Source organism: Pagrus pagrus, assembly GCF_965226575.1.
Source record: "Pagrus pagrus genome assembly, chromosome: 23".
In the NCBI taxonomy this organism is placed as follows: Eukaryota; Metazoa; Chordata; class Actinopteri; order Spariformes; family Sparidae; genus Pagrus; species Pagrus pagrus.
This window is the reverse complement of record NC_140205.1, coordinates 9,630,532-9,643,584: the sequence shown is the minus strand read 5'-3', so window position 1 is coordinate 9,643,584 and position 13,053 is coordinate 9,630,532. Positions and strand designations below refer to the sequence as shown.

The following is a 13,053-nucleotide window of genomic DNA, read 5'->3' as shown; positions in this document are numbered from 1 at the left end:
TGAAAATTCTTAGTTTAATTTCTTACCTAAAAGTAAAACAAAACGTGACATTGCTATGGTGATGGGGAAGCTACAACCTGGTCAAGTGAAAGAAAAGGGTGCTAAGAAAATAGACAGCCTTGCAAAAAGTCCTTCTACTGACTCCTTCGCAAGTGCTAACCGAAGCAAAGACTGCTATCACTAGCTGGATGCTATCTGTCTGCTTCACCTCTATTGCTTTCCAGTCATTATTGCCCTGTCCCTGGGATATTGGACGCATTTTTCATTCGACTGTAGGAGATTGGCAGTGGCTGGGAAAGGGGAGCTTTGAGCTAGAGAATGCTTGAGTCAGACAGACAGAAGGGAAGAGACAGCACCCGTGTAGGGGAGAGAAAAAATCTCATGTCTTCGGAGGATAAGTGGATGATGTTTGGCCCCGGCGCTGGGTAGAAAGAGAGGATAATCTTGGCCCAGTAACCTGTGTTTTGATGGCTCAGTGGATCGAGCTTCGAAAACAGAAAGATGGAAAGACAGAACCAGTGAGGTATTATTAATTTGAAAAGGAGTGGAGTGCAAGTGGGTCGGACTGTGTCGGTCTCTTCAGTGAAGTAACTCATGATGTTCAGGAGATGACCTTGAACACAAGTACTTTGGAATACTTCAGTTCTTTTAGGACACTATTTTTAAAACTGACAGAGATTAGATCTGTAACATTTCATATGAAAAATTCATAGGGTGAGCAGTTGAGATGCTGCAACTTAGGGTTAAGTACAAGCTTTACGTGTGCATATACACGCTTTCCAGTAACAAAGGTAAACGCAGATGTGGTCTAAATTATGTGCAGCCAGTTCACTTGATGGTTCACAGAGAATCATTTCAAAAATCATTACAGTAAACATCAAAACAAAACAAATTCTACTATCTTTCCCCCATTATCTCTTTACCTCTGGTCTCTCTCTTCAGCTCTTCACCGATTAATGCTTCCTGTTGTTTACTTGTCATCTACACAAGATGTGGCTCAATACAGTCTGCCTGGCAGGGTGGATTCTGACAGACCTGCATAACAGTGCACACTCGACCCAAGCGCCTTGAAACAAAGGCATTTAAAGGCCCAATGCAATATTGATGTCAGGAATAATGTCGCTGAATGCTGGCTATGAATATTTTATGGGACTATGCACTCTCCCTGACACACATGCACTCACACATAAACAAAACACACACACCACACCTGACTGTGGGTGCTAGGAAATGCTGGGACAGAGTTAAAATTAAGTATAGGAAACAGAAGCCATGTGTCGTGAGAAAATTAATTTAGAACAGCCCCCATTCTGCAGAGGGAGCATAAAAGCTATTTTGTACTCCCCCTCTACTTTGCCCACCACTGTTGAAGAGATAACTGCAGTGTTCTTAGTGTTACGACCAAGCACACTCTCAAAAGTAGATATCATTGTTTCTCTCGCCTCTGTTGTTGTCTCTTCAAACATCATATCTAGTACATAAAACTCTTAAACACTTGGCTGACATTAGAAATGAATTTAAGTTTGTATAGAACGCTCACCAACTGATTTTATCTGTTTTGTGTAAGACCAAGTAATAGACAAACCACAGACAGTAGATATGGTAGGAGATTGGACAAAGTCGATAACTATTATTGTTTTACTCAGAAACTCAGCAGCAATCAGCAGCCGTCTACATTTTTTTGAAAAAAAGAGTATTTACAGTTCAATAACTGTTATTTTTACACTTAAAATGGCCCTATACACCCCAGGATGGGAGCACTTTTATGGAACAGGTTTATGAAAGGCAAGAACCATCAATTGGAAGAAAGTGCTTTGTTGAGAATTACATCTTTTCATGCAGAGAGTGAAACACTTACATGATCACACATATAGTATACAGATATCTTCAGCAAGAAAAGCAAAAAATAAAATGTACTGCTGAGTAGAGCTGCAGCAATCATCAATCAATTAGTCAATTAGTGGGCAACTATTTAATTAATAGCCAAAACTATTGTGTTGTGAGTTTGGCAACACGGTTGTCACTATATTGTTACTATATTTGGACAAGAGGGTGGAGGTGGGGAGGATATCCTGATTGGATGGAAGGCAACCACGCCCTAAACCATACCTTGATTTATCATCTATTTTACTCTCAATGGGACCATAATTTACAAAATGAACATCATGCAGACCATAAACTCATTAGGAAACTGTTTACTGAGGTCATAAATCAAGTGAGTAGGAGGGTCATTATCTCATTAGTTTACATACAATCAGACTTTGTTTTTAAACCAATGGAGTGGCCTCATGCTGGCCATTAGAGAGAGTGCAGGGTTAAGGCACTTTCGCATTGGCTTCACTTTTCAGACCGTAAGGCTCCGTCCATATTTTAAGCAGTCAACTATTGCCATTCGGTGCTATTTGTGTTTTGCAGGATGTGGATAAGGTGCTGCTGGGTGATCGTTACAGGGTGTTAGGGATGTTGGATTCACAGTAGATTTCAGGTCGCTGATGATTGTTTGGGTACATAAGGTGGTTAAAATGTTGCAATATAAATAAAAGATACCATGATTATTATTATTATTTTCATTATGAGTATCACTTGTTGTCGTTATCATCATTATCATTACTATCAGCATCATTTTGGGTCAGAGGGTGCTGTAAAGTTACTGGGATGTGCTAGGTTTTTATAGTGGAAGCAGTTAGAATATCATGAAGAAATAATGAATGCAAGTGCAGTTGGAGAATCTGATCAAAGACTATCAATGTTGCTGATTCAGACACATTTTAAAGGAAGAATCAGAACTCCCAAGACACAATCCTGGCTAAATCAGGCTGGATTCGAGAACATTTTGTTTTTTAATAACCTGCCAACTTTCTTACTCTGCTAAAAATGAGTTGGAGGTTTTGTGTATGTGTCAGTGTATGCATTTCTGTGTGAACAAAGATAAAAAATAAACAAAATGTAAAAAGCTGTAGGCTAGGCTATCAGTCTGCGGTTGACCTGGGAGCAATAAAGAATTTACCAGGCTGGCTGGTTAGTGGGGAGGGAAAGACAGTAGCTCTGAGAGAAGGTCAGTGTTCTCACTCAAAATTTTGACATGCAATTATATCGCACCGGCTAACGCAAGCTGTTTGACTACAAGCTGAAATAATAAGGAGTTTCACAACGACAACCAACCTTTAAGGACTGGACACTCAAACACATGCAAGTCATGCACGGTAGGAGAAATTGAGAGAGAGGGAGGTAGGAGACAGGAATAGGATAGAAAGAAAGATTGATAAACAGAAAAAAAGATGGCTGGAGAAATACAAGAAATGTGGAGAAACAGAAAGGAATAGGATATGGGAGGAACAATAAGACAAGAGAGGGAAGGAAAGCCTGACAGAACAACCCAGAGAAGAAGAAGAAGAAGTGGATCGAATGGTGACGCAGGATGAGTTAGGTTGAAGGTGGAGAGACAGGATGGTGTAAGAGTTCTCTCCCCCCTCATCCCTCCTTCTCTCTCATCCTTTTCTCTGAGTCGTTCTGCTCTGATGCCTCACAGAGAAGCGGCGGAGGCAAATCTGCTCCCTGCAGCCGCTCCTCGCAACAAATGAGTTTAGGCTGCACCCAAATGAACTCCTCACAGAGCTCTTACTTCACTCCTACCAGAGCAAAACATGCAAAGCCCGATCTCTGGAGTTCAAGTATGGCCCTAAAGCCAAACAGAAGAAATACCGCCTAATCTAAACACCGCTGTTCCTCCGAATTCCCTCGATCTGTGTACCCTACACAGGAAAACTGCAATGGATAAAATGGAGAAATTATACTAAGTGTGGAAATAATTAGATTTTACACGAGGGCAAATTGAATGTGTTGGTGCCTTACGGAGATCTAATGTCCTTTAACGAGGCATAATTTTTAGGTTTATTTTGGCAGTTATCTCCATTTTACTGCTGTTCAATTTAACACCCTTATCCTATTGTGAAATAACATGCATAAATTATTCATGTTTTTTATTTGTTTTTTCCACAATACTTTGTCCAAAATATTTTTTTTGGCAAAAGGGCTAAAAAGCAAAGGGGAGTGGGTCCTGTTAGCCTGTGTCTTTACAAACAGACAGGCTCATGACCTTTGTTGTATCTGATCCCCAGCTCTCTCTGTCTCCTCTGTCGAATACAGGCAAAAATGCACAAAACAAAAGCAGCAAAAAGGAAAAATGGAGAATGGAGTATGTGGCAACGGGACTTCTGGCAGTTGTGTTTATAACTGGTTTACAGATCTGTTTAACAGAACTTTGTTATCTGCATTTATTTATTCAGGGCTTGCGCAGCTGTTTCAGAGTAAATTTAAAGCTCTTTTCAAGCACTTTGAAGGTACTTTAATGTAAACGTTTATCATCACATCTAAAGTTGTTACTGTAAATGTTATTTTAAAAAATAGAAATTTAGACCTTTAGACCCACAGCTATCAATATATACTGTTAATTTGTTTAGTTTACCAGCTTTTAATATCAACTCAATTATTATTTTCCCAACTTTCAAGACTTTGTACAAACCCTGATTTTATCTTGGCTGCTTTTAAAAAACAGACAAAACCGCAGGAGCATTTGTTGGGGTTGAACACGACCTTGAGATTTTGGCCTCATGTATCTTGTGTGTGTACATGTATGTGTGTTTGTTTGAGTGACCCTGGGGGTTAACATTTTCTTCCCTGTGTTCAAGCTGTGCAGCAGTTTCACTGCAGGGTTCAACAAGTTCGACCAGTGAGGCACTGTGCAGTCTTGTTAGCTGAGCTTTGATACTCTCTCTCACACACACAGACAGACACAGACACAGACACACACACACACACACACACACACACCAATTTTTACCTCTTACTTTGTTTTGGAGAAATGGCTAGCCAGTCTCCATGCCGAGTGTTCCAACACAGCAAAGGACACGATCAATGCGCCTTGTTTGCCTTCAACGACCAAAATCGTCCCTTAATTACTGCCTGCAGTGTTGGAGGTGAAATACCATTGCAATTTAATTATGGTTTGACAGCCCAGATGAGAAAAAAGGCTGTGTTTTCCTCTCATCTTTTCAATTTTAAAGAAAGCATCTGCCACCTTTAACTGCAATAACTACAAGGAAAAGGTTCAATTGTGCCAAAAAAAAAAAAAAAGTGGAAGGAAGGTGGTGGCATTAGCAGAAAGTTTTATGCTTAGTTTGTTTATAGTTTTATTTAGACTTTAACTTTTCAACTGTGTTTCTGCTCTGCTCAATCTAAGAGCATTAGAGTACCTATTAATGTAATTTTTCCTTAAACTGTATTGTATATTTTATACTTCCCTTTCTAGGGTTAGGGTTAGGGTTAGGGTTTTGTGTTACATTTTTCACAAAATACTTTCAGTTGTTAAAGTGTTACACTGAATGTGACCAACAATCAGCAGGCGAACATATTCACAAACTAACTTGGATGAAAATAGTCCGTCATTCTTTTGCTCAACTTAAGAGACAAATGTATAGCGCTGGCCCTGACTCAGCTTGTATCGACAGGTCATTTGAATGAGGTGAAAAGATGCCTAAACTTTTCACTTTCACTGTCAATCTATCTTACTTCACTGATTTGAATAAAATAAAGTACTAGACAAGAAGGTCTAACAGCTTGCATACACAGGAGGTGTTTCAGATGTGTGTTTTTTTTTTAAGTCGTCCATCTCGGCGTGTCGGATTGGAACAGATCCTCCTTTTTTTTTTTTAAAGAATCCAGCAGTCCGTACCATTTGGTCTTCTGGGAATCGTCTTTATGAACACAGATGGTGGTAAATGTGATGTAATGTTATTTTGAATTTTGGCAAGAAAGGACAGTCTATATGAATCTCCAAACAAAGTGGAGTAGTGGAAGTGAGGTGACGAATAACTTGGTAGTTGTCAGAAAACATGAAAAAAGAGGAAGGTTTGCATCAGAAAAACACAACTGGCTGCAGTAACGTGTCTTTTCAACAAAGATTTTTTGATATTTAAATTTAATTACATTAGCAAATATTATGTGCCAATCCTAAGATATTAAATGTGTCAAGCTAAGCCACAGCCTGATATGGTCGGGCTTGAATTGTGTTCAGATGCTGGCTCGTCTCTGTATCATCTGAACAAACCGTTTATGTCGGTTCTCGCCACTTAAATCAGGCTTTATGCAAATTTCAGTAAATGTTTTAGTGGTTTCCATTTCAGCATCATTAGATTTTAATTTATTTTTCAATACCCGATCGTAGATAAAACCCACCACTGAACTGCGCCTTTTAAATCCCAGAATGCACTGTGATAGCTTTCCCATGCATTACTGCCTGCCAAACACACACACAAAAACACCCTCACATGAACACAAGTAGAACAAAAACAATGTGGCAAAACAATCAAAAGAAAAAACAAACGGCAGACAAGGCTGCATGAAAAAACAAGATTAATATACACCTACACATATACACACAGTGCTGACTAACTGATGATTGCTTATTTACCATTTCATGTTCAGTTAAGTCTTCTTCAGTGAAAACGCAGCCCGTGCCAAGCGTGAACAAAAATTGAGGGCTTGAAAGCCACCATGATTTCAATTATTTGCAGGGAGGGCATAATTTTGAAGCACTTACTCTTCTGAACAGACATCAATAAGCAAGCTGCAGGAAGAAGTTACATCAAAAAAATAAAATAGCCAAGAAAAAATCAATAGACACAAATCATTTCTCATAACCACTCGTTAATTTCTCTCTTCTTGAACAAGCTTCAAAAAAGAGGCTAATCGCTAGGCTAACACTTCCTCCTCGTCCTGGCTATAGCAAGGTTGTTTTTTTTCCCCCCACACAGTACAAGGGTGTGTTTCGTGGCTAATCACAGTCTGCTGGAGATCATCCAGACCTATTAAAGGGGGGTAGCTACGCGATTATCGGACATTATGGCATGTGCACCTGCTTCTTTTGGATAGGGTCGAGTCGAGTCGAGTCAAGGAGGGGAGGGGAAAGGAGGGGAGGGGAGAGGAGAGGAGAGGTGTACTCCTTACATGAAGAATGCATTTCTTCATCAGGCAGGCCTAATGTATCACCCACTCAACACCCAGGAAATTACCTCAGGATAGCGCCCTCCTTTCACAGACATGATTAATTGATCCGGAGAGAACAAGAGAAGGAGAGAAGAGGCAGAGATAGAGGGAGAAAAAAGTGCTGATTTGCTTCGGAAGAGAGGTAGATTGGAAACACGGTGGGGATCGGAAAAGACCGGTGCTGACCTTTTTGACTATTAATGAAAGCGGGAAATGGTCACATCTGAAAATGTCTTCGTTTTCTAATGAAATCCCGGAACAGGAATTGACACTAGTGCAGAACCACGATTCAATCTATCATGATCTAAAGAACAAAGGTATGGGAGCGAGGGAAAAGAGAAGAGACAAACTCCCAACATGTACAGTATTAACCCCCAACATAGCGACACCAGAGATTCTGACTTTCAATAAACCCAAGAATCTTAATTTCAACTCCAAAACACACATCATAGCAATCAACCTGCTTCTAAGATGAATAAAATGCTTTGCAACACCAAAAGGTTTTGCAGAGGGTCATGAACAACAACTGGTTTACCATTCCACACCAAAAGTGTGTGTGTTTGTGTGCATGTGTCTAACCAGGCTTGCAGCTCTTGCTCAGCCTTGGCCCTGTCCTGCTCCAAGTCTTTATATAGCTCATCAGTGATCTTCTTCCTCAGGGCCTCTTCATCAACTGGGGACAAAAGGAGAGGAGAGAAAGAGAGTTAGTGAGAGAGGTTTGTAAGTAGAAAGCTAATGTTTAAAGACAGGCATATTACTGTATCTTTCTTAAGACACTGAATACAGTCATACCATCTGTGAAAGGTCAAAAAATGACTTGTTTTTTATTTTATTTTGATAATCTATTAATTGTGTAGTCATTCTTAATGCAAAAATTACAAATATTCCAGCTCGTCATTTGTGGGAATTTGTTGCTATTCTTACTTGTGTTGTAAAGTGATAGTAAATAAAGAATCGTAACACCATTGGATATGGATGGTGTTACACCAGCGGATATGGACACCATTGGTGGTGGATATTTTTTACTATTTTCTGACGCTTTATAGAATGTGAATGAGTGTGTGTTCTCCCTGTGAGTGAGGTCAGGTGGGACAGAAATATTGGGCTCAGGCAGGTGTGTGTGCGTGTGTGTGTGCGCACGCGCCTGTGTCTGTCTGAATGTGTGCACTTAACACTCGGGCTATGTTCAGACTGCCATCCCAGATTCGTTTTTTTGACATCCAGATTGTATCCAAATTGCTTTCAGTTCAAGTCCAGACAGCAAAAAAAAAACAGCAAATGCGAATCAAATCAGATTTCTACAGATGTGTCTCAATCTGGACACTCTGGCTGTTCATATTGTGTCTTTAGTGTCACTCGCTATACGACACACAACGACAATGTCAAATTAATTTTGATTGGAGAGCGAGATGATGGGTCTCCGTTTTTCAAGCTTCCGTGTTGGAGAACCATGCCACCAGCGTAGATAGTGACTGACATCTACGTCGTTACCACAGCAACCTGTGCAGATTGGTATGTGTTGTCTGAACACAAAAATTCAATCTGATCACTTACAAATAATAGTGCAGCACTCAATCTTTCAGATCTAGTTTGAGAACCAAATCTGATTTGCCTGTTGTCTGAACATACTTTAAGTGTGTGTGTGGCCCACAATGTTAAAGCATGTCTCAGACAACACAACAGACAATCAAAAATATGCCTACACACACACACACACACACACACACACACACACACACACACACACACACACACACACACACACACACACACACACACACACACACACACACACACACACACACACACACACACACACACACACACACACACACACACACACACACACACACACCTCAGATCACAGCGCTCACCATATCTACATATATTCATGTCAGGGACATCATACATGTATGATTCCCTGTCTCCTCCGGTCTATCCTGGAAGGTAATTAAGCATGAAAGTAAAGATGCCAGCCTGCGTCCGGGCCCAAAACGTGCTCTGAAGACAGAAGTGCCATGCGGTGTGCTGCGACACTGCAGTGATGGGGGGAGTGTCTGAGTGTGTCAAGATTACTCTCCCACTGCATTACTTAGATGGGATAATCCCTATTGTCAGAGTCCATTATTACCTGGTAACATGTGGTAACAGCAGGCCAATATACTCACACACACACAAAAAACACTCACTCCAGCTAAATCCGATTAATAATAAGACCTAAAATGTGCAAAGGCATTTCCTTCTTATCACATTAGTGTTGCACCTACTGTTAAACAAACTCAAGCAAAGGCACAATTCTTAAAGCTGAATTGCCTTGTGCTCCAGCATCATGATTAGATACAGTCATTTCAGAATAGCATGGTGCTTGGGGGTTATTATAGTCATGATTTCATCTGTGCCTCTTTAAGTCAAACATGTGGTGCTGCTTCACATTTCAATCATGTCCTTTGATTTCAGTATCACAAGCACAGTAAGACAAACCAAAAATAATCTTTTTTTAACCTGGTGCAATAAAAAACCAAAAAGAAAACGTTTGAGTTAAATGTGAATTGAAATACTTTTTCATTAGGAACCCCTGGGAGTTTTAAATCAAATACATATCTAGTTTAATGATGACAACAGCTAAAAAGAAGAACCTGCAATCCCAGATCAACATCAGGTTCTAATTAAATGTCTTAAATGTTACTTGGCCCAAAGCCAGTTCCCCAGTTGTCTTAGAAATCTATTTAAAAGGCCTTGGAGACTCCATGGACAGAAAGACAGAAAGATACACTACAAACCATTGAAGAGAGAGTAGATTAATAAAATTCACGTTGATATTTTCTTTCACAGCGGTAAAAAGGGAGTTTCATTTAAGGGGACTGAGCCTCAGGGCCTTCTATATATTGTGCTTTTTGTGAAGATTCACTTGAAATGTAACTTCAAATTAAACATTTTGTGGACACACATAAGTTTAAATCTCATAGGTAGTTGTCATTATCTTATCTCCTAATGTAAAAAGTAGTGTAATTTTCTTGTGTGGATGTAAAAAATAAAAAGTTAGTCATACTGTTGAAATTATGGACACTAGTTACTAAGACGTGGCAACAGATAATTCAAGCGGTGTCATGGAAACATAAAATCTTGGCTCATTAGCAAGTTTTTCTCCATCCACCCTCCGTCATTTTGGTCTTCCTCACCTCCTGCAGCAGCTTTACACCCACACTGTTAAGATTGTGCTCTAAAGTGACATTCCTGCTTAAACACACAAAATCAGAATTCAGTAAACTTCATCCTTCCTTTGATTTCCAACCTCCGTAGCCTTTTCTTCTCTGCAGCAAACGACACATAACAAGAACTCACAGTATGACAACTATTTGGGAGAGTAAAGAGAATGAATAAACGTCAGGCAGAGGGAGGCTTAGTGTGACAGTGCCCCAGAAGAAACACTAGTGCAAACAGAGGCAGTGATTGACAGTTGACAACTTTCCGCTGCACAGTGTATCCTCAAAGACAGAGGCCGCTGTCACCTACTGTCCAGAGTGTGAGGAAATAATATCCATCATGTCTGACAGTACTCAGAAGCACCATTGATCTCACTGCAGAGGAGAGTCTAATTACAACTCTGTTAAGAATTACAACAGAAAGACAACCTGTAGGGCTAAAATCTTTTGTATGTCAGGTAACAGGTAATAATTCTTTTAATTCTATTAATGTATAGTATAGAAGTATATATATAGCTTAGAGCTGTATGACACAATATTTTTATATTAACAATGAATCAAATAACTATATATGAAGTCAAAGGGATCACCCTGGCATGAAGAGTAGCTATATAGAAATAATCTTCTCGCTGACGGACTTGTTTGCTTATGTAGGTCATATAGAGGCATCAGTATGACTAACCAGTTAGTACATTTAAATAAAAGTTTTATTAATTTTCTGAACTTACCAGATAGTTCTCAGTGATATAAACACTGCACCCCTGTATTTTGTTTTTTCCTCATATCCACATTACTAATGTTTCATATTATCTTCTGAGGGCACAAATAGGGATGACATCAAAGTGAAAAACATAGTATTCATTTTGTCCATTTGTCCCACATCTGAGACAAAAAAGTCTCTATTTAAGCTTTTGTTCCAACTCATGACAACAAGGCTGTATTGAAACACAAGGTAATGCTGCTTTCGTGACATGAGACCTGTTGCAAAATCAATGCAGAATCCTTTCATGAAAACTCCTATATTACTATTATTCAAAGATCCTTAGCGTAAATGAAAACACTGCGTACCGGAAACCTCACTCAAGTGGCATTTCAAATCAGAGGTCAAGTTCTGCCATAATGAACTGTTACCATCAGGTAAGACTGGCATTTCTGTATCAACCACCCTATATTGAAAATGTACACCCTTTAGCAGTGCACACTGAAAAGTTAAAATTTCAAAAGTCCTCCAAGTTCAGGCAAGCCTAAGCAACTCCTCATTTATCACCACATCCTCTCCAGCCCTGCAGAGAGAGGCTTCAGATAGCTAGCGGGCCCGCAGGGTCAGCCGGAGAACAGGTTCTGATATGATAAACACTGTCTGGGGTCCTTGAGGGAGGCTGGTTAGGGTCAGAGACAATTCCAGATCGACAGAGCTCGTGTCAATCCTGAGTAGGACATGTAAATGTTAAAAAGATTAAAAACTCATCATCTTTTTAGACGTGTCCCCCTCCCTTCCTTTTCCACCAATCACCAGACCCTGTGGAAAAACCCATAGAGGAGGAGGAGAGGCGTTGGAGCACAGGCTATTGGCAGTGGAGATAATAGACGAAGGCAAATTGCGTTTCTCATCAGAAGTTTCATTAACCCCAGGACCCGCGTGGAGGGCATAATCTGTAACATTACCACTTCCTCACGTTTCTCGCTTGCGCTTAGTCGAGTCATCGCGCACCTTTCACTATGTTCAAAATAAGGCAGAAGAGTAAAAAAAAAAAAAAGAAAATCGCCAAGAGCCAACTTCCACTCCTGGAAGGCAGGTGCCATTTCTGATTTTCTCTTTTATTCACACTCTTTCCTGTTAATTCAATCTCATGTTTCGAAATAGGACCTAACTGATCGTTTCACATTTTCACAAGATAACAAGAAAAGTCACTTTCAAAAGTAGACTGATATATTTCATGAGTTCTACCCTCCGCATTTATGCACACACACACACTAAGTCACCCACATTTATCCTATTGTTTTCCCTTGTCTCTTCTGTTCTTCCCATTCTCTCTGCTGCACCTGGGAGACATCTTTAAGCAGGCTATTAGTCCAGCGCAGTGTGTGGGCTCTGGCGTATGAATATTTATAGCACATTGGAGAAGGTGTAGGAGGTTCAACCTTGACTATGGTGTAATCAGCACACATACTGACTCAGACCGTGATTTAGAGACAGCCGACCTGCTGAGAGCCTCACTCGATACCCAACACACATAATCAATGTCCGCCTCATTAAGGTCGTACCCTTTCAGGATTGGGCTGAACTTTGCAACTTTTTAACGAGATTCACATTCATCGTACATTTTAGTTTTTGGTTCCTTAAAAAGAGCGCGTTTGATCAATCGTCCAAGTTGACTTGGCTGTTTTTTCTCTCTCCTTCATATTTCTTGGTGAGCTTGGTACATATTAACCTGCGAGGTGACCTTGCGAGGAGAGTATACAAAATACCAGAGTAAATGTCAAGCAACACCATTGTTTGTGATACAGTAAATATAAGGGTCCAGCTTTAAACAAAACAGCAAACTGAGGTGAATATGGACCAAGTTTAAACCCACAATAAAACATGACCCATTGGTTTGTGGACTAGACTTGTGCCTCTAGGCTGGCCATCACCAACCATCATAAGAGCCAGAAGTGAAAGACTGGCAAGTGAAAGACATAGCAGCAATCACAACTTCTTGTCCCGCAACACAAAATGTAGAATTTACATGCGTAACTGAAAAAGATAAGTAGATCTTGAATCTTTCATTAACACTGTGTTCTTCCATGGACGCAGCTGACAGTT

At 40.1% G+C, this 13,053-nt stretch overlaps 1 protein-coding gene across 5 annotated transcripts in view; it reads right to left on the bottom strand.

Moving 5' to 3' along the window:
- Positions 1-13,053, bottom strand: part of chchd3a (coiled-coil-helix-coiled-coil-helix domain containing 3a) — a 72,465-nt gene that overhangs the window by 54,679 nt on the left and 4,733 nt on the right. For all 5 annotated transcript variants that reach the window (XM_084346226.1, XM_084346227.1, XM_084346228.1 and 2 more), the window contains one exon: positions 7,624-7,717. In XM_084346226.1, coding sequence (XP_084202352.1) covers positions 7,624-7,717 — 94 coding nt within the window. The remainder of the gene's footprint in view (positions 1-7,623; positions 7,718-13,053) is intronic.